The following is a 27,006-nucleotide window of genomic DNA, read 5'->3' on the forward strand; positions in this document are numbered from 1 at the left end:
TCATGTCTCCGCTGTATAGTCCCTTTGAAAACTTTGATTTATGCAGTTGTTTTTAACCTGTTTTTGTTTTGGGTGTGTGTGTGTGTCTCTGAATTATGTAACACGTGGTTTCCCTGTTGCTGTGAAATGGAGATTTTTTTTTTGTTCAACTGTGTGAAATGTTCAAGGGAATAAATTCCAAACAAACTTCAGGTTTCTGAGTTTTTCTTTGTCCTGCCCCTTGTCCCTCCACTGGTTCCAGGTGAGGGATGCTGCAGGGGATACAGAACTGGGGGACAGTGGAATGAATAGCTCTAGCAAGCTCAAATACAACTGGCATTTGGGGAGCTCTGTGGCATGTGCCATCTGTCACTGCCAAGTACTACTTTTCAGGCTCTTTCTGTATTGTGGTGTTTATTTTAAATTTTGCTGTTATGTTGTGGTTTTCTTGGAGTGCAGGGCACACATTGCACAGACAGCACGACCTGCTGAGCACCTCCTTGCTAGGTATTCTGCTGCCTTGGCAAAGCTGACTTTGGATAGCTGTGCTCTCAGCATTGTGGCTTCACAGAGCTCGGTGTCTGAGGAGGTTGTTTTGTGTGCTTGCTGCAGGCCAGAGGTCTTTGTCATGCTCTGTGACCAGGGCAGTCACACCCATGGCAGAGCAGGGATCCACAGAGTGACAAGAGTCTTGACAGGCTTTGGTTCCTCTGCTTGGTGTAGATCTGCTGTGGTGGTGGGATGTTTTGGTGTGATGAAATGACAGAAAATGACTAAATGCTAAGCTTTGTAGCCAAATCCTGCCTCGTGTTCTAGCTGGACTGTTGTTTTTTCTGAGGACTGCACACAAGGAGCTGACCTGCCTTCCTCAAGACCCTTAAGAGCCTGTTGTGTGATGTTCTCACCATGACAAACAGACCTGGATTGTTCTGAGCTGCATTTTCCTGGTCTCAAAATTACAAAGAGTTAGTCTACATTAGAGACTTGTTCAGTATTTTTTCCTCACATGCTTCTCCTGCTTCCTACTCCACCATCTGCAGCTAAAAGTTTGTTATAGCTGGTGATTTTTGAAAGTTCAATTGTGAATGATATTTGGCCTGAGTAGATTACATTTAAATGGTAGAGTCACAGATCTACAACCACAAACCATTTCTGGTCTATGTAAAATTTCCTTCTTTGGAGGGAGGTTAATTGCTTTATGCCTTTGAAAATGCCTGTAGTTTTTCATTGCTGTGTTAAGCAGTGCCAGGTTTGAGGTTAAGATGGGCCTTCAGTTCTGAGTAGGAGCCATGAGCATTCAGGGTAAAACTTCATATGCTGGTGCATGAGCTAGAAATGTCATTTTGATGTACCACTCCAATAGCCTTCGCTGTTCTGTTAACTCTGCACCTGCATATGTGCTCTCCAGAAATCAAATGTTTGCTTCATGAATTAAGAAGAAAAAAGAAAAAGGATGAAAGGAGGTGCATTCTAGAGATTGCTCTCATCAGAGTAGAAATCAGACTTCCTTGCTGTACTGATATAGGGAGCCACGTTTTCAGCTATAACTTGGAGTAGCAGTAGTGGTAGGAGAGACAACCCTCACCTCAATTTTCTTTTAAGTCTACACAGATACCTCACACTTGCTCTTTCTGTGCCTGTGGTTCTTCTCTAGTGTCATGGCTTCTGTAACAGGGATGAAAAAGTGTAAGAAGGTACTTCTAAAATAATGAGTGAATAAAAATTAATACAAATTAAAACAAGGAAGTTATAGTTTTACCACCTGCTTGTGATCAGCAGTGTAATTTATTAAGATATATAGTTGATAATGTATCTTAAAATGCAAGAAGTAAGGGGAGAAAACCAAATTTAAAAAATCAACCAAACAAAAACAAACAAAAAACCACAAAACAAAATGGCACCCAAACCAAAAATAACAAAACAAAAAGCCACAAAACCAAAACAAATAGAAATAATCTCAAGGGAAGGAGCAGGTAATCCAGAGTCAACATCAAAGCTATTCTGTTTTTGATGTGTATTTATGAAGGAAGGTGAATTAGTTGCTGAACTGATCCTTACAATGTAGAGTTTAGCTTGAGCTTTCTGAACAAAACTGGGCAGATGCTCTTTAAGGATGAGATGGCACTTCTGTGCCCTGTTTAGTTGCTTACATCTGCTCTCAAAAATGTATGTTTAGTCTGACATTTCTCATGTTTGCTGTCATCCCAGAAGGCCGCATTTGCTTTTTTAGGAAAATTTCATAATCCTCCTTTTTGCTGTTATGGACGTTTATCTGATGGCTTGAGGGTAGAAGTGTTTAAAAATAGGATTTTTTTTACCCAAGAGATGTTTTGAATACTTCCAGGCTGATGTGAAAACACATCAGAACTGATGTGTAAACTATTTTTAATCAGTAATAAGTCTTTTGGAAGCTTGCTTCCTGGAACTGTACCAGATTTTTAATATAACTATCTACATATATAATTACAAGAATTTTCCTAGTTTTGGGGAAAATTTCCACTAATATGTGAAGCTCTGGATTGCTTGGAATATTCAATTGCTTTGTAAAATTTACACAAGAGTATGTGACATAAGTGTAGATAATGAAAAGTGTGCAACAGAGTGAGGGAGCAGATGTTGAACCTTTTTGGAGTATGTGGATCTTTTACTTGTGGCAAATATTCCCCACTGTATTTGCCAGCCTAAGATTTCAGCCTGTTCCATCTGCAGCACCTGATTATCTTGACATAAATGGTCAGAAATTAGGTAAAGACATGCTTAGTATGTAAATGGATTCTGAGATTCCGTGGTTATGGAAATCTCTAGGACATTGCCTCAGAAGAGACAGAGTGGTTCTTAGTAAAGAGAAAGAAGATCGCTGTTCACAGGTGGTGTTTTGAATCTGATCACAAATTGAACAGGAGCCTGAAAACATTACATTCCACACTTTTACTATGCTTGATAAAATTTCAGGTTTCTGATGGGTTGTTCTTGAATGATCAAAATATTGTCCATTGTCACATGTGGAACTAGGAGTGCCAGTTTCTATAAAAAATAAGCAAAATTTGTACTGAAAGATTCATAGAATGAATCATAGAATGGTTTGGGTTGGAAGGGACCTTTAAAGGTCATTAAGTTTCAACCCCTAGACCAAATGCCTCAAAGTCCTGTCCAGCCTGACCTCGAACACCTCCAGGGATGGGACATCCACCTCTTTGAGCAATCTGTTCCACTGCTTCATCACCCTCACAGTAAAGAATTTCTTCCTGATATCCAATCTAAACCTACCCTCTTTCAGTTTAAAGCCATTCTCCATTGTCGTACTGCTCCATGCCTTGTCCATTCTCAGAGCTCTTGCTGGCCCCCTTGACTGACCAAGGCCTCCACAAGGCCTCCACAGAGACTTCTCCAGGCTGAGCAAGCTCAGCTCTCTCGGCCTTTCCTCATAGGAGAAATGTTTCATCCCTCTAATCGTCTTTGTGGCATCTCTGGGCTTGTTCCAGCAGATCCACCTCCTCCTTGCATTGGGGCCCCCAGGGCTGGAGGCAGCACTCAGGTGGGATCTCACCAGAACAGAGGGGCAGAATCCCCTCACTTGCCCTGCAGCCCACTGTGCTTTGGATGCAGCTCAGGACATGTTCGGCTTTTGGGGTGTGAGTGCATGTTGACAGGTCATGTTGAGCTTCTTGAGTCCTTCTCCAAACCTTCTCCTGCATCGGCCACTTCATCCTCCTGCTCCCTGCCTTTGCCTTCTGTGATTTGAGCTTGCAGCACTTGCCAGTGAAGATTCCACTCCTACTTTTAGGTGGAAATAGCTTTGGTTTGGCTTGGTGTGATTTGCATGTTGTGATCAGACATCACCTGTCTGATCCTCACCGTGAAATGGGAGATTGCAGAGGGATTGCAGATTGTACTTGTGCTGCAGACAAGTGGCAGGAGGTAGATGCCACTGTGAAAAAATGATACCAAGTATTATGTAGTAGATAAGATAGCAGAGGCTTTCTTTGTAACAACATAAAAGGGGTCACTGTTTGGATCATAACACGACAATCAGTCTTAAATATTAATTTTTAAGTTACGTAACAACAATAAAGATAATGTTTCACTCAAAAAGTGGGAAACCTCATTAACCCAAGTCATAGTAGTTCTAAAATCTCGTGTGGCCTTTTCTTTTTTTTTTTCTCCCTGCCAATCCCTGCATGTGCCTCATCAAGATCCCAGGTGGTTCTTTGAGGTACCATACCTTGGATAGCTTCCAGAACAAAATTAATGCCTGCAAAGTAATGTTATTTTATCCTCTTCAGCCTTCCCACACTCAGCTTCTTTCAGAGAATGGAAATGAGGCCTGGCAACATATGATAGAGCTGATCTAAATACCAGGGAGAGCTCTGACATCCTGGATGATACCAGGAAAATGGAGCATGATTGGTAATAGGTTACTGACTTACCAATGCTCCTGAGTGATTAACAGGCTAAAAAATCCCTACATAACTTATATTGTATCTCTAGGACTGGAAACCTGTTTGGGCAGCAGTAAAAGTGAATTCTGTACAAACATAAAGGTTTTCTTGCCAGAAGAGATGTAATAAGGAATATTGAGCTTAGCAGTGTTCCCTGGGGCTTGGATTAGGTGACCTAATACCTCCTTTCCCCTGATTCTCTTCTCCACCCACCAGTGACAACACTGGCCACTTTCCAGGAGTCAAAAATAGCCACACTCCTGGATGATTCTGCTCCTCTGCTGTAAGGAAGGCAACTTTTCTGTATTGTTAAACCACTTACTGAACTCCTAACCTTCATTACATAATGCTGCTATTTCATGCATACGGGGAACACTGTTCCTCAAAACATAACTTATACTGTGAGTTAGATGAATTTCTGTTTGTTTCCAAGACATAAGGATAAATTACAGATGACCTTGATCTTAAACTGGCTAATTATATTCACTTCTGGTCGCTTCCACGTAAACCAGAGAAAGGTCAGATCAATGCAATTTCCAGCTGGTTCTAAACTCAGTCCTACTGATGCAGTAAGCAACTGTTTTGTCAGTGCCTGTTTTGGGAATTCCAGAAATCTGTTTTAATTAAAATAAGGGGGGGGGGAGTGGGGCAAAACATTGCAACACTCATAGGACAAATGTGTGAGTTTTCAATTTCATTCAATAGTCAGTCCTATTAATTTTCACTGTTAGGAAGAGAACAAGCTTCCACATTTACAGGCAGTATCTGAGAATGGAGAACTTAATTCTAGCTGGACGTTGTGGAATGTGTGGAGGAGGATTTACACCTTAATGTGTTTGTTTCTGGGCTGTCTGTTTCAGAATCCCTTGAGTATTTTAGCTGTCAGCTGTTCCTATACACATTAGAGTGGTTTGAGGGAGCTTTCTGCTCTTCATTGCTTAGGGCACCAGTAGATATCAACATCTCACTGATTTTTATTTCATGTGCTGCTGAATTCATGCTGTAAAACGTCTTGGCCAGCACTAGAAGTGGCTCTTTGATAACTCCACTGGGTACTTCTGCACCAGATGGTTTTTTGATTAAACACCTTTCTGTCTGTACAGCTTAATCTCCCCATTTTTCTGTTTAGGTCCCAAATTTGCTGGGGAGAATTTCTAGACTGATGGTGTGAGGATGGAGCCTGACATGGTAGCAGAGATCTTGAGAATGTTGGTGCTTGTCAATTTAAGGACAGTTTTATTGATCAGGTCCAGCATAAGCCAGTTTGCATTTACAATTCCCAAGAGCTTTGACTCAGTGGAATGCATCTTCTGGAAAGCTTAGTTAGTGTTTACTGTTAGGATTGGTACATGTGCAATACAGAACCATTTCAGGAGGGCTCTCTTGAGGTTTGAGCACATTTTGAATGCTGGGTATCTTGCTTATGAGTAGACTTCGTTTTTCTTATCCTACAGCCCTCTTTGAGTTCAGGCCTTTTATATTTAGCAGAATGCTATGGATCAAATGGGAAACATCAGAAAACTCAAGATGTAATGGCTTTATAGTACAGCTGAGTAATTCAGGCTTTCTGAGGGGTTGGGAATACCCTACCATAGTAAGAGAGAAAGTTGAGGCATTGTATCAAAGCAACATTGACATTTGATGGCTGCTTGTGATGGTTTAACCCAGCTGGCAACCAAGTACCACACAGCTGTGGGGAGCAGAATCAGAAAGTAAAACTCATGGGTTGAGATAAGAACAGTTTGATAATTGAAACAAAGTAGAATATTATAATAATAACTGTGGCATTCACATTCTCTGAAAAAATTCTTTCACCCAGGATTTTTCTCCTGGGAAGCTGAGAAGCCTCAGAAAAAAGGAAAACAATTCTTATCTCATTTGCTTCTCCTTTGTTGTGCTCACATGTGGAATGTGTTTGGAGATTGTTTACCCACAGGTGGTTGTTTCATTGGACTCTGGTGTGAGTTGTTTTCACTCATTGGCCAATTGGGGCCAAGCTGTGTCAGGACTCTGGAAAGAGTCACGAGTTTTCATTATTATCTTTTTAGCATTTAGTAAGTATCCTGTCTGTATTCTTTAGTATAGTACAGTATTCTTTAATATAATATAGTATAAATGTAATATAGTGTAATAAAGTAATAAATTAGCCATCTGAGAACATGGAGTCAGATGCATCATTCCTGCCTTCATCGGGGCATCCCAGCAAATACAATATGTAACAACAATTATAATGAAAAGGAAGGAATGAGAGGAGTAACCCCAAAGAACAACTGATGCACACTGCAGTTTGCTCACCACCCACTGTTTGATTCCCAGCTGATCCCTGAGCAGCTATCAGTCCCTCCTGGCCAGCTCCCCCAGTTTATGTTCTGGCCATGACATTCTATGGATGGAATATCCCTGTGGCCATTTGGGGTCACTGCCCTGGCCACACTCCCTCCCAGCCTTTTGTGCACCTGCTCACTGGCAGAGCGTGAGATGCTGCAAAGCCCTTGACCCAGGGTAAGCACTGCTTAGCAACAGCCAAAACATCAGCCTGTCACCAGTGTTACATCACACCAAACCCAAAACATGGTACTGGCTACTAGGGAGAGAATTAACTCTATCCCAGCCCAAACCAGGGTACTATGAAGTATTGACATTCAAATAAATTTGTTCTTGTGTCTGAGAAGGTGTTGCATTGCCCTTTTTGCCTTTGCGGATGTGCTTATCCAAATTCAGGGCTTCCTACCAGGAAATGTCAGTTCTGCAGCTCGTGATGTGAGGCTGTGCAAACAAGCACTGACAAGAATGTAGCAGGTCTGTTGGGCTCTTGCCAGGGGTTCCCTGGAGAAATTTCCTAAAAGAGAAGATAAATGTAAAAGGGCAGATGAATCCAGACTGAAAATATTGAACTTCTTACTAACCCTTAAAAAATCCATTCCGTTTGACACCCTTTTGCAGTCAGTTCAGAATTGCCATGGACATGATTTTTGTATCTGTTGCTGTGGAGTACAGAAATTTTTAACTCTGTCTAGATAATAATTTTTGAGAGGATTAAGGAAAGGATTTCAGAAGAAATCAGTTGCACTTATTTAAATGGAGTGTCTTAATTGACCTACTGTTATGAATGTGTGCAGCTTTTAACAGTAAGCCTCAATACCAAGATTTCCTTTTTTTTTATTGTGCACACAGTGCTGGGCACTTCCTTACATCCAAAGTGTTTTTTCTTGACTTGAAGTGAAGTTGAGAGTGAAGTGCTTGGCATTGTGCATTCTGGTTCCTGTTTTTGGCACTGCCACCAGACTGTTGTGAGATTGCCCTGCTGGTATTTAATCTCTGTGTCTGGACTTGTGCAGTGCCTCTACAGCACTTACCTACTTCCAAAATAGGTTTGTTTTTGTGTGCTAGTACTTGTAAAGCCTTTTGAGGCCCTTGGACGAGAAGTGGAGTTGGAAAACAAACAGGCATTTAGTGGAACTGAAGTGGGTGAAGGTGAAACTTCTAGGAAAAATCCTGAAACTCAATGTGACATGAACAGAGATTAAAAATGAGAAGCTAAGAATGCTGCTGGATCTCATTTGCTGCTTTCTCTTTGAGGTCTATACCATTGAGGTGTAGACCTCAGTGATAATGTTTGCTGAATTGGTAGCGCACTTCAGAAACCTTATCCCAAAAGGTATTTCTCAGAAACTAATTGCAAGGGAATATGAGAACTTCCAGCATTTCAAACTCAAAGCTCACTGCATCACTTTTAAACTCCCCTGGAAAAGTTCCCGTCTTCTTTTTCAATACTCAGTCACAGGCAATGTGCTGCTGTTTCTATGGGGTTTGTTGTATCTGACACAGTTCTCAAACAATTGTGTGGAGGTAGAATGTATTGAAGTGTTTGGAAAAGACAAGTGGAAACAAACAGGTACAGTGTTTCACATTACCACAAAACCACAAGCTTTGGGAAATCCATAATGAAGATTTTCCTGAGAGTCTATTAATTCCTTCCCCCTTTTGCATGTGTTTCAAAGTAGACTCCTTTATTTGAATTTCCATAATTCCCCAAGGCCACAGCTAAGTCTGTGCAAAATACTGGACAAGAGATGACATGCGCCTTTAGTCAGATATTGAGATAGCAAGCTAAGAAAAGCAAGTCTAAAGGTACTGCATGGTAATTGAAAAACAGCTTCTAGTAAAATAGACAGGTATTTTCCCTTTGAGAAGAATTCATTGTTCTCAGATTCCCAGTTCTCTCCTGCATCTTCAGCATGGAAATGTTGTGTCAAGGAGTAACCTTGGCAGGATTTCATTGAGCCCATGGGAATAACATGTAGATTTTACAGAACAAGGTAATGCTGGAGGTGAGTTGAGATAGGATCCTCTCTCAAGAGGAGCTTCTCAAGCCTTCCAGGAATTGCCAGAGTTGCTGGAATAGGACACACTCAGGCAGGCAAGGAGCAGTTCTGTTAGGAATGTTATCTCTGATCAGACACTTATCATTTCAGGAGGCAAGCTCTGTCAAAGCTGAGATAAATTAGGGGCTCTGGCAGCTTTCATGCAGCAGCTAAGCAGCCTGTCCTGTCAAGAAAAACAGCTCCCTTCAGATGATCTATGTCATGTTCATGGCCCACTGACTCTTCCAAAGAGTCAGATTTTAAAATGTGTCCTATTTTGGATGTTGTTTATGGATTTTTAACTGATCAGTTGATTGTTCAAGAAGCTACGCTTGGCTTTGAGGTAGCTCCCCTCTCTGGGGAGTAACACAGCTTTTCTTCCTGGCTGATGCAGCCATGGCAGCTTTTTCCCTGACTTTTGTCCCTGTGGGCCCAGAGGCAGGGACCAAGCAGAAGGTCAGGTGCTGGCTGGGTGCACTCTGAACAGTCTGGGGAAAGCAATATATTGATTAAAGAGAGGCAGCTTTCCCCTCCACAGGGACTTCAGGCCCACAAGAACTGCCTTGGAACAGACTTTGCCCATGCATTTAGCACCTTATATATATGGGGGAGAAATGAGAGCAGGCAGCAAGCTTCAGAATTCCTTGGTCTTATTTATTTCTTTATTGTAGTGTCTTTATGTTTGTTTTGTTTTTTTTTTTTTTTTTTTTTTAATTGTAGCATCCAATTAGTTGGTGTAAACTTTAGAATATAAAATGGGGGAATTGTCCATCATCTGAACACTTCAGTGATGCTTGTATATCACACTTACTTTCGTCCCTTGTATAAGTTTGTGAAGTGCAGTGCTTTTCCTTCTCACAGTTGATGGCCTTACAGTGCATGGCTATCAGCAGCATTTCTCTTGTTTCATATTTGTTAATAAGTTGGACAATGACTTTGCAGACAGCCAGATTTGCTAAATGCATGGCATCTTGTAGAAACAGACAACTTTTAGAAACAAAACAAATATGTGAAATAAACTAAATAATTTGTGTAGTGCAAATTCCTAGAAATCCCATGCTTAAACTGGTAGTGGAGTTTCTGTATCATATTCTCATGTGCAGGGCTGTTTCTTGGCAGACTGGAGAGATGTGACCACTTTTGCATCTCAAGTGTATGGATGTATAAGTTAATAAGAGAAAGTGCTGGAAATGCCCTTTCTACTTTGAGATTTTGAGGCAGGGAGTGCTTGTCAAGCTCACAGGACATCTTGGCTTGACCACATCTTTTTGCATTGAAGTTCAGGGTGATTTTCTATCTTTTAAGATTTTTTAACACAGTTGCATTGAGTCACTCCCACTTACAGTTTGTGCTGTGACAGGATTTGTTTCATTCTCTGTGTCCCAGTTACACTGGGTCCTTGTGATGAGAAGGGCAGGCATGCTTTGTGTTTTGAAAAACTTTCCTGAAGGATCATATATGTTCATGAAATTCATGTAAAAATATGTCAGCTTGATTTTCAGTCCTTCTCTACCTAGCAGTGATTGCTGCCAGTCTTTCTCCCCACACTAGATATTGGAATATTGAAACAGCCTTTTTTTTAAAAGAACTCTGCTCCATTTAACTTAAATATGTGGCAATTGTTTGGGTTTGGGTGTTTTGGGTTTTTGTTTGTTTTTTTTCTTTGAAAAGGCTGACAAAAAGACCCTAAGATGGTAAGAAAACAAAAGGAGTGAAATAATATCAGACAGATAAAAGTTCTTGTTCTTTGGTTTTCAGAATTCTTTTTCTTGTGTACTTTGCAGCTATGTCAGGGTTTGCATCAGAAGATGTTAGTAAGTTAAAAACAGCTTGTGGAAAGACATCCCTGTTAAAGTAGCTGAGCCTTGCTGATGACTTCATGTGTATAAAAAGTTCTGAGTAGTACAAAACCTTTTTTTTTAATCATTATTTTAATGTATTCCTTGTTTGTTTTCCCTGACCTTGGTGTTACTATGTTACCCAGAGTCCTGTTTTTTTCTACGGTCAGCCAAAGTGGCAGAGCAAAATTCGAGGTCAGTTCCCCTGGTACTGTGAACTCAGGGCTGGGTAATGTAACAAGGATTGCAAAAATAGATTTGGCTGAGTTGGTATCACCAGAGAGAGAGAATGAAAAAGAGAGTGAATCCCAGTGAAAAAGGCAGCTGAGTTCCACTAAACTTTGCAAACCAAGGCACAACAGAAGGCTTAGCAGCAGGAGATGGTGGAGACCACAGTATCCCTGGAAATGCAAGGCAGTGATGCCATCTGACCAAGCTTATTTGTTTATACCATGAAAAAGCTCTGGGGTTCCAGCTCAAGGCATGGCAGCCACTTGGCCACATCATGGAAGGATTAAATCATACTAAGGAAGATAAAAAAACACTTCTGGCAGTTGTCTTCAAGATTTTATCTCAGGGGAGGGGGATTGGAAATAGATGCCAGGAATTATGTAAAGACCTGTGTAATTTTGTGTGAAATATGAAGGTGGTACTGAGTAATTTTCCTGAAAAAAACCCCAAAACCTGTTAGGAATAAAGTGAGAAACTACAGAGGATGAAGAAAGGAAACAAAAGCTGTCTTGGAAGTTAAAATGTGTGAGGATAAAGTAAAGGTTGCCAAAGCTCATGCTGGGTTAGACTTTGCAAAGGAGAGCAGAGCAAAGAGCTCTGTTTTGTAAGCATGTAGGTAAAAGCAAGGTAAGGGAAAACAGAAGTCTGTTCCATGGGAGCAAGAGTCAGTGTGCAGCAGGATTGGGAAATGAGGACTAATACAATGAAATAAAAAGTCTTTGTCTCAGAAGAGTGGGAGAAATTAAAATGAAATTGTGAGCTTTGTGGTAACAATTTTTGATTAAATCAAGCTGTCCTGATATACTTTGACTGTCTGGTTCAGGAAATACTGTGGACCACTGGGTAACAGAAGTATGTCCTTTAGATAAACTAAAAAGAAAACAAAACAAATAAAAAACTTTAAAAAGTGATCTGAACAAGTATATATCAGTTAAACAGTAGGTGTAACACCTTTTAAGGAATAACTAAAACCTGCTAGTTCTGCAAGAGAAGTCCTTTGACCTCATGCAGGTAAGTGCTATAAAATGTGGCATGGGCTCACCAGAGACTGTGCTGGACTGGCTTGACAGCTTTTTTTGACAATTGATACCTCCATGAGGGAAATTGTAGTGCATTTGAACAGTCTGGACTTGAGCATAACACAGGAATGCTGACACATGGAAATAATTATTGGAACTGGATAAAATGGGAGAGAAGTACATGACATGTGAGTAGCTAAGGAGTTGGGCTAAATTAGAGACAAGGGGTTTTATTAAAGGAGGAAATAAGGGGGTTGGATGTCACCTACAGACCATGCAGTGTCCCAAAAAGTGATCTGGGGTTTGATCTTTCTAATACTGTCATTAAGATTACCAGCCAAAAAAAAAAAAAAAAACCAAGGAAAAAATCTGCTAATGCAATTCAGGGCTGAATCAACATTTCAAATCCTCATCAATGCAGAGGAGGACAAGCACATCACCCACTAAGAACTGCAACATGTTGCCAACTGTAAGATTAAACTTAGGAATGTAATAGTGGAAAGTACCAGGTCAAGCACTAAGAAGATGTTGAGAATTTTGGCTACCAACAAAGTGCTTATCAGTTGAAAGCAAAGAAGGAGAAAGATCTAAATATCATAAAAGCCACCAGTATTATGTGACATATAAATAGGCAGGTGTGTTCTCAGCATGTATCAGATGAGAGATTTGTGGCAGGGCTGTGTGTTATGCTGATAAGGCCTCATCTGGAAAGCCATGTTCACTTTTAATCACCCAGGTTCTGGAAAGATTAATCCAAACTGGGACAGGTGCAGAGACCTGGGGGATGATCAGAGCACTGAAGAGCTTATCTTCAGTGAGAAGGAGGTGTGGCTTGTTTAGCAAAGCAAAACTAAAGCATGGAAATATGGGTAAGGGGTCAACAGTGGTGTAGTATTCAAGCTAAAATACTGCAATTTAAAAAATAAGTTGATGAAAGCAGGATAGAATAAAATTCATTGAGTGCTACTGTGAGTGAAGCTTGTCAATACTTTCCTACAGCTCTCTGGTTCACATATCCTTGCAATTTTTGGGGACTTCTGGGATTTTTGCTTGCAAATGTCTCTCTGAGATTTGTCCCATTGATTCATTTCATTACAAATTCTGATTGAAAAGTAAATCAATTCAAGTCCATTAAAAGTTTTAAAATTTGGCCTTTTTCATTCCTTCCCTCATCTTTAAATAGTAACAATATTGTCTTGCTCCTTAACTCTATAGATTTCCCTTGGCTGGTGCCAGCTTTAACATGCAGCAGGGTTGCCCCGTAGCATTCCATGTCTCAGATAATACATCCAGCCTGTGCCCAGGCCTTCCCCACACAAACTTCATTGCATCTCTAGTTTTTGCAGCTAAAATGGCCCTATTTCCTCTCTCAACAAGGACATTTAACATTCTTTTTAGCATCTATTAGCCAAAACCACTAAGATTCCCATTTGCAGTCTGGCCTCCCAGTAGTGGCGAACAGGATAATGACGTAAGGTATTCTCTTGCTTTATTTACCTCCCTCTGCCTCGTGCCCCTTTTCTCCCAGTTGCTCAGTTCTCTTAAAAATGCGACTTTCTGACCGTTGCATTTGTTGTTTGTTGCCTGGCTTGTCCTCAGGTCCCAGTGTGAACGGGCTGGAGGAGCCCAGCCTGGCCAAGCGTTTGCGGGGCACCCCGGAGCGCATCGAGCTGGAGAACTACCGGCTGTCCCTGCAGCGCGAGGAGGAGCTGGAGGAGGTGCCCGAGGAGACCCTGGCAGAGCACAACCTGAGCAGCGTGCTGGACAAAGGGACAGAAGAGGATGTGCCCAGCAGGTCAGCACACATTGCCCAGCAGCTTTTCTGCACCCATCCCAGCTGGCTTTGACTGCCTTTCCTTTTTCTTTAACTCTTTACACGTTGCGCTTTCTAAAGCTTTTGAATCACACAGACTTTTCATCTTGTAGTTTCTGTTCTCAATAGCTCACTACTATCAGAAGACACCTCTAGCACTGTAATACCATGATATTAAGCTCTAAATTGGAAGGGTTTTTTTTAAATTTAATTTTTCAATTGTATCAAAGGTAAGTGAGTCTTTTGAGCAAACGGAACATGCATTCAAATGGAAGGGGGTTCCAAAGTTTCTTTTCTGTATACTTTGCATTACAATTCAAAACCATGTTTAGTTTCAAGATTTATGCTTAACACACATGTAATCCTGACTGAATGCTGGTGCAATGCCTGAGACGTATTAATGGAAACAAAGCTGTCGCTGTTGGAAAATGAGTTGCACCTTCATGGTAATAAAATGAAGGTGTATAAATGTGTTGACCTTCATGGTAATAAAATGAAGGTGTATAAATGTGTTGTACCTTCATGGTAATAAAATGAAGGTGTATAAATGTGTTGTACCTTCATGGTAATAAAATGAAGGTGTATAAATGAGTTGTACCTTCATGGTAATAAAATGAAGGTGTATAAATGAGTTGTACCTTCATGGTAATAAAATGAAGGTGTATAAATGTGTTGTACCTTCATGGTAATAAAATGAAGGTGTATAAATGAGTTGTACCTTCATGGTAATAAAATGAAGGTGTATAAATGAGTTGTACCTTCATGGTAATAAAATGAAGGTGTATAAATGTGTTGTACCTTCATGGTAATAAAATGAAGGTGTATAAATGAGTTGTACCTTCATGGTAATAAAATGAAGGTGTATAAATGAGTTGTACCTTCATGGTAATAAAATGAAGGTGTATAAATGTGTTGTACCTTCATGGTAATAAAATGAAGGTGTATAAATGTGTTGTACCTTCATGGTAATAAAATGAAGGTGTATAAATGAGTTGTACCTTCATGGTAATAAAATGAAGGTGTATAAATGTGTTGTACCTTCATGGTAATAAAATGAAGGTGTATAAATGAGTTGTACCTTCATGGTAATAAAATGAAGGTGTATAAATGTGTTGTACCTTCATGAATTTCTCTTTATATGGAAAATTCTGTGCAAGCACACCAGGATCCACATCCATGCAGGCAGAGCTAGTGGAAACAATTTTTAGAAGAATCATTGAGAGGAAATCCTTGAGGAAGTATGCTCATAAACTTTATAGTCAATCACACAATTTTGTGGAGTCTTGGTCTCTTAATACAATTTCTCATCTACTTGTCTTTGTAGCAATTGCAGCCCTTACCTTTTAATCTCTGAGTCTGTCCAGTAGTCTTGAAATAAACTCAGCTGTTGTTTGTTTTCTGAAACTTAGATCCTACAGTCATATTCTGTGTATGAATTGTCTGCAGATATAGGTCTGTATGAGAAATTGAATAATCCTAGCCTATTTTTGGGAGATTCAAACTATATTTTCTTAACTCATCCTTCCTTTACTTACCTGCTCAGGTTTAGGAATTACATCAACTATGACAAAATAAGCATTGATGATCTCAGGGGTTTTTACTTCTTTATGTTTCTACCTCTAAAACAGAAGTGTGGAGCCATTGACTGTTGTTACTCTTTGTCTTGATTTCAATAAATCAGGACATACTAGGCCTGCTCAATAAATGGCAGAAAACTTACAAAGGCCAAGAATTAGTTTAAAAAGTGGAGTTTTGGCATTTTGGTATGAAGCTGATGGTCATCACCAAGAGGTGTTTTGTGAGATTCTGGAGATTAAGGGTGGTACACTATTAGGTTAGCAAATTTGGTTTTTGTCTTGTAGGGTGTTACATTTAGTTCCTTTTGTGCTACATTCATCCCTATAACTTGTTATCAGTATGAGCATTTCTGTCTGTAATAGATTACATTGTATAATTTTCCATGTGAGAACCAGAATGGTCAACTCACATTCTGCCATAAGGAGAAAAGAGGAAATACATCAAATTCCTTGTCAGTTTTACCTGGAAGAATTTATATTCCAAATCTAAATATGGCAAGCAGTTTACTCAGAAAATGGACAAGGTTGTGTGGGCCAAATATCAGACAGAGGTGAGGGAGAATTTTATAGGAAGTGTAGCTATTGGATATCCTCTGTTTAGCTGTATCCACTCCATGGATAGACTGCAAAGACAGAAAAACTGCAAAGAAAAAAACAAAAGGAAGAACTCTGACTACTTTTTCAGCAACAAAAAAAAAAAGTTTTGACTCTTGCAACAAGCCAGCCAAGGCCCTGATTTAATCATCTTCACTGTCTTGGTGCAGTGCTGCAGGGCCAGGAGCAGGCGGAGGAGATGGGGAACTCTTTGTTCCCTCCATGTCTTATGAAGGATGGGTTGGGCTTTCAGGGTTCACTCAGCTGGCAGATAGAAATCAGGCAGAGACCTCACATTTTGGTGCACAGCTTCCCATCACGCACACACTGCAGAGAAAGTTTATGGGAAACAGCATTCAAAGTATATTTTTTCAAAAGATAGTTAATCCTATTTAAGTTTCAATTAAAAAAAAGATCAATTAAGCAACTAAACCCAGACTACACGCTAATCTGAGGTGTGGGAAACCTTTTATATGCCTTATTGATTGCCTTTAAGTTGCAGTAGCCCCCAGGGTGCCATCTCCAGTTTTGGTGTCATGTCCTGTGGCCTTTCAAATGAGTATTGTAGGACAGCTTGTGCTGTATAGGTCTGTATGGCAAGGAAAGAGATTCATTGCCACAGTTTGGGTTTCAGTTCCTCTCCTCAGCACTAAATCTGTGTATACACCTTTTTCTAATGAGATACTCAACTGCTTATGCAAATTCTATAGAGCAACCTACCTTGGTCTTTGATTTCTGCTTTATAGAAAAATAAAATTTCAGCTGTTGAATGAATTCCTACAGCACTGGGTTTCCATGCTGAAAGGAATGCTCACTATACCAGGCCATCTCTCACTGCTGTCTTTCAGCTTGTCATTTCTCAGTATTCAAAGGTCAGACAAAAGCCAAGTGATAAATAAAAGCCAAAGAAGGTGAAGTGAGCTGTGTGGTGAGGAATTTGTGTCGTCACTCCTCCATGCGATAAGCCTGCCGGTGGAAGAGCAGCAGCTCGTCCTGTTCAGCACCCATGGCAACAATTTGAGCAGCAGTAAACCTTATTGACAGCACACCAAGCCTCCAGCATGCAGCACCTGTCAGGTTTATTTCCATTCCAAAGGGTGGGAAAGTAAATCAGGGAGAAGTGGAACATCACATTTAACCCTGTGACAATATCTGCATAAAGCCTTTGGAGTATGCTCTGGTCTCCATGCACCAAGCCTGTGGCTTGCCAACAGTGTTTGTATTCAGTATTTTACATGTGAAAATCAGGCAGCATGTTAAAAATAACTGTTGAGTTTATGCTGTGAAAAAGCAGCTTGTAATTTGAGGCAAATAATGTTATTTGTATGCAGACCAGTGAGGAGAATTTAAGAGCCTATGGACAGAAGTGTGTGACAATCAGAGCATGAACAAAGGGTTTTCCTTATTATGTTTGCTATCAAAAATAGGCTCTCAGACTAGCAGATGAATAAAATTATGTAAATAAGATAGTACAACTGTACAAGTTCTATTTTATAGACCCACATGAAGTATAACCTTCATTACTTTCTACTTGCTGGTTTTCCCTTTCATTGTCTACATGGAATGGGTTCTGCTAAAGCCAGTGATAGTGGGCATAAGGAAGCAGCAGAAATACTGTTCTCATATTATTCACCCAAACTTTAATTATTCTCAAACTATTTTCTCCTTCACTCAGATGAATTGGGCCTTTTTAGATTTATGGAGAAGCAATCAACAGTTGCTCTAATAAATGCAGTTCTCTTATGACAATGGTCTGTTCAGGTAAAACAAAGCTGGAGCACCTTTTCACCCTGCAGAGAGGTTCTGTGAGTGTGTTGTAGTTCTCATTCATTTTCCAGTGACAAATGCAACCATCTTTCTTCTCAGTCCCTCCAGGTAGTCTGGCATGCAGGAGTGAGCTAGATTAAATTCACTGAATGAGTGGTTACGTTTCCTGCCCCTGCTGCATATGCTGAGGAACTGTTAGAATTAAACAGAGGTGACTTCTAAGAGGCACTAATGATTTATTGCTTTGCATGGTTGAGACTTTGCTGTGGGAATAATAATCTCATTACTGTAATTATCTTTGCACTGCTTCCTACAGTTTCTTGCCACCATGTACACAGTGTACTTAATTGGATACATATTTCTGTCTGTGACGCAGGAAAGTGAGGAATTTTGGGGTTTTTTTCCTCCATCTCCTTAGTTAACATGCTGTATCCTTTGCCTGATGTGTTTTGTGTTCTTTCTACTCCCAAAGACTGCTTAGTTCACAGGAGCAAGTGCCAAAATCATTCTGGGTATCTCAGCAGTAGCTGCTGTATCAAAAGCCCTGGCCTTCTACATTCTGATACTGTGAGGAACTCCTGCACTAATTTATCAAGAGCATTGTGATATGAAGAAAATAGTTTCTTTCTGTTGTATTCAATTGTCTTGAACTGTAACAATAAATGCTGCACAAATATTTGGACTTGGCTTCAGAGGCAGTTTTCTGCTGCCTCTCCTTCTTTAGAAGGAGGGCAAGGACGATACTGCAGCCTGCAGGTGATGCTGTCACTAAAAGGCCTGTGAAACATTGAAAGCTGAAAATCAGTGTTATGTTTTAGGCTCATGTGTGTTGAAATGACTTGTTAGTGATCTAAGACTGATTAAGAGAACATTGACTTCATAATCTTTAATGTTATTATTTATTATTAGCAATATAATCTTTTTTTTTTTCTAAAACCTTACAGTAGTTCAGAATCGGAGATGGAGGAGGAAGATGAAGAGGAAGATGATGAACAACAACCCCCTTCAGACCTGGGCGGTGTGCCATGGAAAGAGGCTGTGCGTATCCACGCCCTCCTGAAGGGAAAGAGTGAAGAAGAGATTGAGGCTGAGCAAAATCATGAGATTGGGTACAAATATGATGATGAGGAGGAGGAATACGAAGAGGAAGAAGATGAGGAGTCAAGTGAAGGTTAGCTTGGTTCATCCTTTCTTTCTGCCAGCCAATAGGGAAAAATGAGTTGAGTATTTGCCATGCAGAATAAGAAAGATTTGCCTTGGAAAACTTTACTTCTTCTTTTGCTTCTTTGTTGCTCTGGTTTTTGAGGGAGTTATTGTCAAGGAAAGCTCAAGGTGGTTCATTCTGGATTCTGAAGGACCTTGCCCACAGGACAGTTAAGAGTACCAGTACTCACACAATATGCTTCCCATACACCATGCCAGCGTGTCAGTTCACAGCCTTGTGCTGCTGTATTGGCTTATGGTTGGTTTTTATAGTTATTTGGAATTAGATTTGAATGTGCCCTTTGTTCTCTGACAGCAGGAACAGGAAGCATTGTGGTTGCAGTGTTTTCAGTTTTAGAGTGCCTCACTAAGGGGTAGTGCCCTGTTACTGTTAGCAGGGCATTCCACAAGAAGGTGCTTGTAGCTCTCCCAGGTTAAAAGATAGCTTTGATGGGAGTTCAGGTAGTTCACATTTTAGCTTTGAAAGATTTCTGTGGAAAACCTTAGGGAAAGACTCCTTCCCCTGTGTTTGTCTCAGTCATAAAAATGCAAAGTTTGTGCTCACAATAGACATGTTTCCAGTGTTTCACCACCATGCCAAATTTCTCACTGCTCTTGTCTTTGTCTTTATACTCACATTTCCTTTTTGAGGAGACTTGTAGACTCCAAAGAGCTTTTTTGTAAAGGTCTTTGGCTGCCTACTGCCAGCAGAGGTCCAGTGTTGAGTCTTAGTGGCGGTGTCGTTGATGAGCTCAGCAGGCTCCTTGGCTACCTAGGAGCTGAATGTCCATGGGTGCAGTCTGTGGAAACCAAGAGTTCTTTATGAGTATGGCAGCATGCATGTTGTGTGTTCAGCCTGCTGAGCAGTGGTGTCCTTGGATGGATGTTGTTTTGTTCGAGCAGTTTTCCTGCCAGGCACTTGGAACACAGTGGGAGTACGGGGAGCTGCAGCATTCCCAGGCAGTCTCTCTCTCTGATCCTGTCCTCTCTCTTTCTCTCTTTCCCTCTCTCCATGGCTTGTGTGTGTACGCGTGTGCCTGGTGCTAAATGTGGATGTGTGCTTCCCTCTGCTGTAGAGGGGGAGTATAACCCTTGGGAGAGAGAGCTGCAGCAAGGCCTCTGGCTTCAACGTCTCTCAGATGAAGAGGACTCGGGTACACATAAAGGTACCCACACACTGTCTCCAATCCAGGGGAAGGTATTAAAGAGCAGGTCCCACATGAAGAGTTTCTGTGTTTTATAGCATTGTGTTCCCAGCCCCCTCAAAACTGATTCAGTGGCCATTGTTCATTTCCTGTTCATCTCATCAAGTGCCATAAATCTTATCGGTTGCTGACACTGGTTTTAGTAAGGTGGTAAAGCTGCCAAGTACCTCAGGATTTCTAGAAAACCTGGACAATTTTGCTGCTGTAATTTGCATGAACAGTGACTTCCAGGTAATAAGGAGTATCAGATTTGTCCTACACATGCAGACTACTTGCACCTGTGCATTATCTCAGACACATGGGACACACCAGAAGTACTGCTTTAGACTGCTTGTGTCAGCGAAGTTACTTTTTTTGTTGTCCTCTGTGTGTCTGTCTGTCTGTGGGGAAGAGTCTGGAAGGAAACTAATCAAGCTGCAGCAATCCCTCAAGATTCTTCAAGCAGTTACATAATAGTCATAAAATTAATCAGACATTCAAATCTAACTGGTTGTGTCATTTTCCATGATGCAGTCTCTTGCAGTTTATTTTTGGGTTTTTTGTAACACATGGTCCCAATAGCTTGTTAACCCCTTATTCCTCAATGTGGTTCATCAGAGCCAGAATATATAAGGAAAATCCAAGTGCCTTCCTGCATGTAAGGGGCCATGTGCAGTTGTCAAACTGCATATTTTACAGCTGGTGGTTATAGTAACAGTAGCTTAGCTTCCAACTTTCTTTTTTTTCTTTCCAAGAGAGAAAAAAAAATGGAAGAAGCATTATAACTTTTTTGCCATCTAACTTTTCTGTGATAAGAATGAGAAGTATTAGTAAGGTGGCAGAAGGGCATACCTGAAGAAGTTCCTCCTGTTGCAGTTGCCTAGGTGCTTCAGACCTGACTCTTAAGGAGTTGGTTTGCAAGTGGCTCCTTACTGCAATAAAGTGAAAACATTGAGCCAATAAAGTGAAAACGTTGAGCCTGCCCACAGCTTATAAAGTGCTGCTGCTGCAGTGGAAATGGAGGAAAGCTGCCACGCCAAATCTAAGTGCAATTAATGTTCAGCTTCCTGCAAAGCTGAGCAGGCAGCCCTGAGGAAAGGCTGTGCCACGTGTTGTTTGAAATTCTCAAGCCCTTAAACATTAAAGAAGTGTTAGGTTTGCCTCTAGGCCAAGCAGCAGCCCTTCATGTCTGGCTGTGCTGCTCATTATTTATTGGAAAAGGTGAGAGGGACAGGACAGGCTCAAGCCTCTGTGGAAAAACTAAAGGTTACAGTGGTTATAATCCCACAGCAATCCACTTGAAAACATGCAGATCATGTGGGACCTGCTCTTTCCAAGCCTTGCTGAGTGACTCTGTACTTCTCAGCCCCTGCTGGCAAACCTAAACCTTTTAACACAGACCTTTGTGTGTTGGTGCAAGCGCTAACTCTACTCATCCTGGGGGCTGCATGCGAGCGCTTTGGGACAGAGCGGGGACAGCCCAGGCTCCTGTCCCTGCAGGATGGCCAGCACCTCTGGCAGCCCTTGTGGTTGTGTCATTGACACAAAAACACTGGTGAGGCAACAGAGACAAAGCTGCAGAATCCTTGGCTACATTGTGAATCCTGCTCTGCATTTGGGTTTGTGCCTCCGAGCCCCTTTCCCTTTAATGACCATCTGCTGATTCTGTCCTTCCTGCAGTTCCTTCTGCCTGTTTCTTCTGCGGTTCTGATGCCAAATCTCACACATAGTCATTCCTGAAATGGAAATCCCAAACACTTTGTCATGTCTGGGAAAAACATGGCTGGGAGAGAGGAACTTGTTAAAATGAGACAGCAGGAAATAATGAATGCAAGCTCTAAATGCTGCTAATGTGTCTTGTTTCCTTCAAACATTAGAGCACCGTGTGAAAATATAACTGCTTTTGAGGTTCTAAACTGCTGCAACAGTGCTTTGCCCTACTCAGTGGTAATCCAGTTGTTGTGAAAATTGACTTCCTACTTTAAAAAGTAAGTGGGCATTTTCCTTTCAGGCTGAGATGTTTGCTTTTGAAGACCATTCCTGCAGACAGTGTACAGGTGAACACCTGTCCCCTGCAGAACCAGTTATTTTATGATGGATAAATGAAGCCTGAGTTACAGAACCAGAGCAGACAGCAATAGAGACAGGGTGTATAAATTTAATACCTCAGAGTAAGTGCTCCCAGGGCTGGTGTTCTGCAGAAGTTAAACAAGCTCATCTATTGCTTAAGGTGCCCATTGTTCTCTCTGACATTCCATAAGTAGCTGAGCTTTGTGTAGGCAGGTAATTGAAGAGTAATGCTATTTCTCTTAAACAGAATAATTTGTGTGACAGGAATTCCCTTCTGGGGAGCTGTTAAGTCACAACCAAAATGCTGTTATCCTTCAGGAAAAAAATTCTCCCTTTGAACAAGTCAGTACAAAAGAGCCAGGAATAAACAAAATGGTTTTAGGTGCTAAAATTAGCATGTGCCCATACGCACATACACACGTGAAACTCTCAGATCCATCATATTATTTAATTCGCAAAGTGTGTACCCAGACCAGAAAGAAGTGCCTAGCCCAATAGTAGGAAATAAAAAATCTTTTGTCTTGGTGCATCAGTCAGGTGGAGATTATTCCTCACCTTAAACAGTAAGGCATCTTTGGCAATAATCATAACAAATAGGCTGAAGGAGCTGGGAATTTCTGCTAAATTGGTATCTACATACCACATTCTGTTGGACACCCAGAGAACTTCTTTCATTTCAGCAAAGCTTCTTGCAATAGACATGATGTCTGATGATGCTTAGATGGCATCCCCCTGCCCCTGGAATGGCGTGACTCAGCTTGGATGGGAGGCGTGAGGAGCTGTGGTGGTGGATGCGTGCGCACACAGTGCTGAGCTTTTTCTGTCTGTCTTGCAAACTGACCTTGGCCAATAATATTTTCTTTTCTTATTTCCTTTCCTATGATGTGCTACCTTTCCTTTCCACTGTTCTCCCATCTTTTCCTCCCTGCCCTTCATACACCCTGCCTACAACCTGTTATGCCATGCCCTCCTGCTAGCTGGAAACCTTAGGCTGCAGCAGATTGTAAATCCGGTTGATCCTCTGGAGATCCTGGCAGATGTGCACTGGACACACATCCGTGAGAAAGAGGAGGAGGAAAAAATGGTCTCAGCCTCAAAGTCCTCCACCTCCAGAGGTAATCTCCCCAAGCCCCACACCAGCAGTTCCTGGACCCCAGTTGCAGCTGTTTAACTCTGTTGCTTCTGCGCCCTTCAAGACCAGTGACTTCAGCAAGGGCAGCAGTGATTGAAAGGAGCTGCTTTGAAATTGCACTGAAATTACACTTGGTTAAACTTTTTGCTTTTCAGGTCAGAGTCTGTTTAGAACTGCTGCTTTCTCAGCTCTGTGACAGTGTGACTTCTGGCCTATTTGTCTGCCTGCTTTGACTCCATAGCATTTTTCCTCACCACACACGATTTGGTAGTGCTGGCAATCAGCCCTCTGTAACTGACTAGATATACTAATAGTCTCATGCTTTTTGTGGCAGGGAAAGCTACACTTTTTAGGGAAAGCTGAGGGGCTGTGTTGTGTAGCTACTAGAGCAAAGATTGAATAGGGTCATCTTCTGTATCAAGTGTGTTTCTCTGCTGCTTCCTTTTCAAGTATGTAACTGCAAATGGTATTAGCCAGGAATGATGGGAGTCAAAGGGCTTGCACATCTGATCAGTGGTGGCTTTGACTCCCTGTGTTTAAGATTTGACAGTATATCTACCTCTAATGTGCAAGTTCTCAGTTACTCAAGGGCAAACTTTGGAGGGGGAAAATGTTGATAGTCTAGATCTCATGTGAGCACCTTCCAGCAGTCCCTGCTGACCTTGTTCTAGGCTATGTTGCAGTGTGACTTAAGGTAAGTATGTCATAAGTGCTTTATCTGTGGGCTTAAATCAAAGTTTACCATGCAGCTGATGAGTAGTGTTCTTCTCTCAGTCTGCAACCATGGTGACACAATCATACAGGGAGTATATCTGCTGTGAGAAGGGCTGCCTTTCACAGAAAAAATGAAATTAGGTTAAAAATCCAGAGCTCTACCTCATGATACTTGATTCTTGTCTATTCCAGATAATTATCTTTTCCTTACAGTTTTAGATGTTTGGTATAGGAGCTTTTTTTAATCCTGGCCTAGCTTGATACATAATTCCAGATCAGTTTGGCTATACTTACATTTGCAGTTTGTAGAATGCACTGGGTTTTTCTGGTGGGAAATCAGCTCCCTGCAAATAAGAGATGGGTATTTTGTTCCCACTGCAGCCACATAAATGAGCTGTGTCCAACTCTGTAACTTTCAGTATTGCTAGAGGGGTTGATTAACATTCAAAAAGCACTAAGTAAAAAATGTTTACAATGTTTCTTAAGTTTACAACAATTAAGGTTACTTGTGCTTCTCCCTGGGGGTCTGTGTCACTCTCGTTTCCAGATTTTTATTTTAATTTGTATTTTGTTATCATAATCTGAAGATCATGAGTTCAATCCTTACTTTTCTATGGGGGGCTATTACAGTGGCCAGCAACAGGTGATCTTTCCAAAACTCATTTTGTGATCTTTCCAAATTCCTTTGGGAAGGGAGTCAGTATTTGCTTTCTGTTCCCTGAAACTGGGCCAACCTAGGACTATCTTGATGTATAATTAGCTGCTTCTATTGCTCTGTCATATGGCAGAGGTGTGTGCAGGTGTTATCAGCAGTTTGGGTATGTCAAAGGCTGTTGCCAACATCTGTTTGTGGCAATGTGTAAGTTTTCAACCTGAGTTCAAGAGGCAGATTGTTCCTGGCTGAGGAGCTGTTTTCCATGATCTGAGACATTTGGAGAGCCCACTGGCAGCAGCAGTGATAAGGTTTGATGTGACAGCCTGGGACAGTGCCACAGCTCCCAGAAATCCCTCTCATTCTGCTTTGGGAGCTCTTCTTCCTCTGCTGGGCAGCAGGTTCTGGGACACGTGGGACTCCTCTCTCACTGCTCAGCTCTTCCTTCTCTGTTTCCCTCCTCTGCAGAGTTCCAAGGGTAGCAGCAGCTGCTGGTCAGATGTGGTGTTCTTCTCACTGTGCCACACAGGAATATCTCCTCTAACATTACAGATCCCAAAGGAAGATTAGGCCCCTGACACTTGTGTGTTATCTCAATTTAATTCTCAAGCCTGGAATCGGGTGATTGAAATTTCATAGGTTTTATTCCTGTATTTGCCACTGAAAAATTTCCCTCTGTCACTCTTCTGTTTTAGACTCTGACTGCTGGTCTAATTTTGACTTCTTACAATTTATTGTTTTTTAAATTCAGCATCCGACCTTCCCTCCGTACGCCATGAGGCGGTACAGGCGTGGCTGGAGACGGTCCCTGGAGGTAGTTTGGTGATGTTCTATGTCTTCCAATGCACAATAACCCTGCCCCTCTCTTCTCCGTGCCTTCAGCAGCTGAGCTGGTCCTTTAACCCTGGAACTTCCGGCCCTGTCGCTACTGCATGAGTGGAGGTGGAGGGGGGACGGGGAGCGCGCATGTCCGCCTTGCTCAGACAGCCCCTTCTTCTCGCATGAGCTCCACTCTCACCCTAACCCTGGGCAGGCAGGCCAAGGACAGCTCACCCTGGGGGCAGCAGTGCAGGAGGGATCCAGTGAGCGCTTAGGTTTGCTTGGGCATCTGAAGATGGAGCCCGGTTTTCTTCCCCCAGCCCTTAGACTCAAAGAACGCCGGGCTTTCTTGCAGTTGAAAGGTTAAGTGACAGAGAGTGCCTAAAGCAATTGCACTTCTCTGTAGCAACTGCAAACCATAGTTATGTGGTGAAGAAAACTGCAAAGAAGAAGAAGTTGAAGCTAAGATCTTTAGGAATACTGGTGGTGTTGTATCTCTTCTGACTTGGCATTCACATTATTCAGGAATGCTGAAGGATGGTAGAGCTCAGCTCATTTATTTTGCGTGGTCCTCTAAGCTCTATTAGAAACGGATGAGCCTGAAGATTCTGGGATGACAGTGAGGGAGTACATTGTGCAAAGCTGTGAAGGTGTCTGAATTAGTGGAGCAGTCTGTGCTAGGTAGTTGATCTGCAGCTGAGTTGCTTTGGCACATCAGAATAGCCAGCTTGCCTTTAAAACTTTGCTTCTGCTGCTGCTTTGGCAAGTCAGCAGTGTTTACAAGGTGTCTGCACACGATGCAGGCTGCTCACAGCTGCCAGCTAATATGAACCAAGTGCTGATCCCAGTTTCTGGCTGCAGTAGTGTGTAACTTCTGAGTTATTGTGTGACAGCTTTTGGCCTCTTGCTCCTCATCCTAACTGCATATATGTATATGCACAGTATATGTATCATATAACCAGCCACTGCAAGCTTCCTGTGTCCCTCAGAATGGGATCCACCCTTGCACCAAGTTGTTCCTTATTGATGCATCTGTAATCTTACCTCTGAGTTTTTTGTACCAACCTATTTAAAGCCTGATTTTCTCCTCTCTCTCCAACGTAATCCATGTGTGTCACATCCATTCATGGTTTCTGAATCTGAAGACCCACACATACATACTGGATTCAGATATTCTTAACATTAGTTATGTTTTTGGCAAATTTTGATTAAGATTACTCACATTTGCTGTTACCATAAAGCCATTCATGACATTATCATTTCCAAAATAACATAAGCTATTGCATACCTAAGCAATGATCAGACTGGGACATGGTTTGATTTTGTTCAATAGATTTATAAATGCTCCTGTGGGCACTCCAGCCTTTTCCACATGATTCAATTTTCCTGTGCTTGACATAGGTAAGGGTCTGGATTTGATAATCCTCTGATGTAAAGGAATAGGCCAGTACATTATCACACGAGTGGAACTGCATTTCACAGTAGCTGACTGAAAATAAACTAATCCATGCTCACTACAGAGCACAGAAAAAAGGAAATTCTCAGGTTGAAGGAAGAAGACAAACCAGCTGCTGAAGGCTGTCTTTTGTATTAAAGGAGAGGCTGCAAGAC

At 41.5% G+C, this 27,006-nt stretch overlaps 1 protein-coding gene across 19 annotated transcripts in view; it reads left to right on the forward strand.

The window, feature by feature from the left end:
* Positions 1 to 27,006, forward strand: part of MICAL3 (microtubule associated monooxygenase, calponin and LIM domain containing 3) — a 173,231-nt gene that overhangs the window by 111,622 nt on the left and 34,603 nt on the right. For 14 of the 19 annotated variants that reach the window (XM_074538878.1, XM_074538877.1, XM_074538896.1 and 11 more), the window contains 5 exons: positions 13,470 to 13,665; positions 18,566 to 18,792; positions 19,901 to 19,990; positions 23,056 to 23,193; positions 25,328 to 25,390. In XM_074538878.1, coding sequence (XP_074394979.1) covers positions 13,470 to 13,665; positions 18,566 to 18,792; positions 19,901 to 19,990; positions 23,056 to 23,193; positions 25,328 to 25,390 — 714 coding nt within the window. The remainder of the gene's footprint in view (positions 1 to 13,469; positions 13,666 to 18,565; positions 18,793 to 19,900; positions 19,991 to 23,055; positions 23,194 to 25,327; positions 25,391 to 27,006) is intronic. The other 5 variants (XM_074538889.1, XM_074538891.1, XM_074538883.1 and 2 more) reach the window with 4 other exon arrangements.

The sequence above is a fragment of the Zonotrichia albicollis genome, chromosome 4 (assembly GCF_047830755.1).
Source record: "Zonotrichia albicollis isolate bZonAlb1 chromosome 4, bZonAlb1.hap1, whole genome shotgun sequence".
Taxonomy (NCBI): domain Eukaryota; kingdom Metazoa; phylum Chordata; class Aves; order Passeriformes; family Passerellidae; genus Zonotrichia; species Zonotrichia albicollis.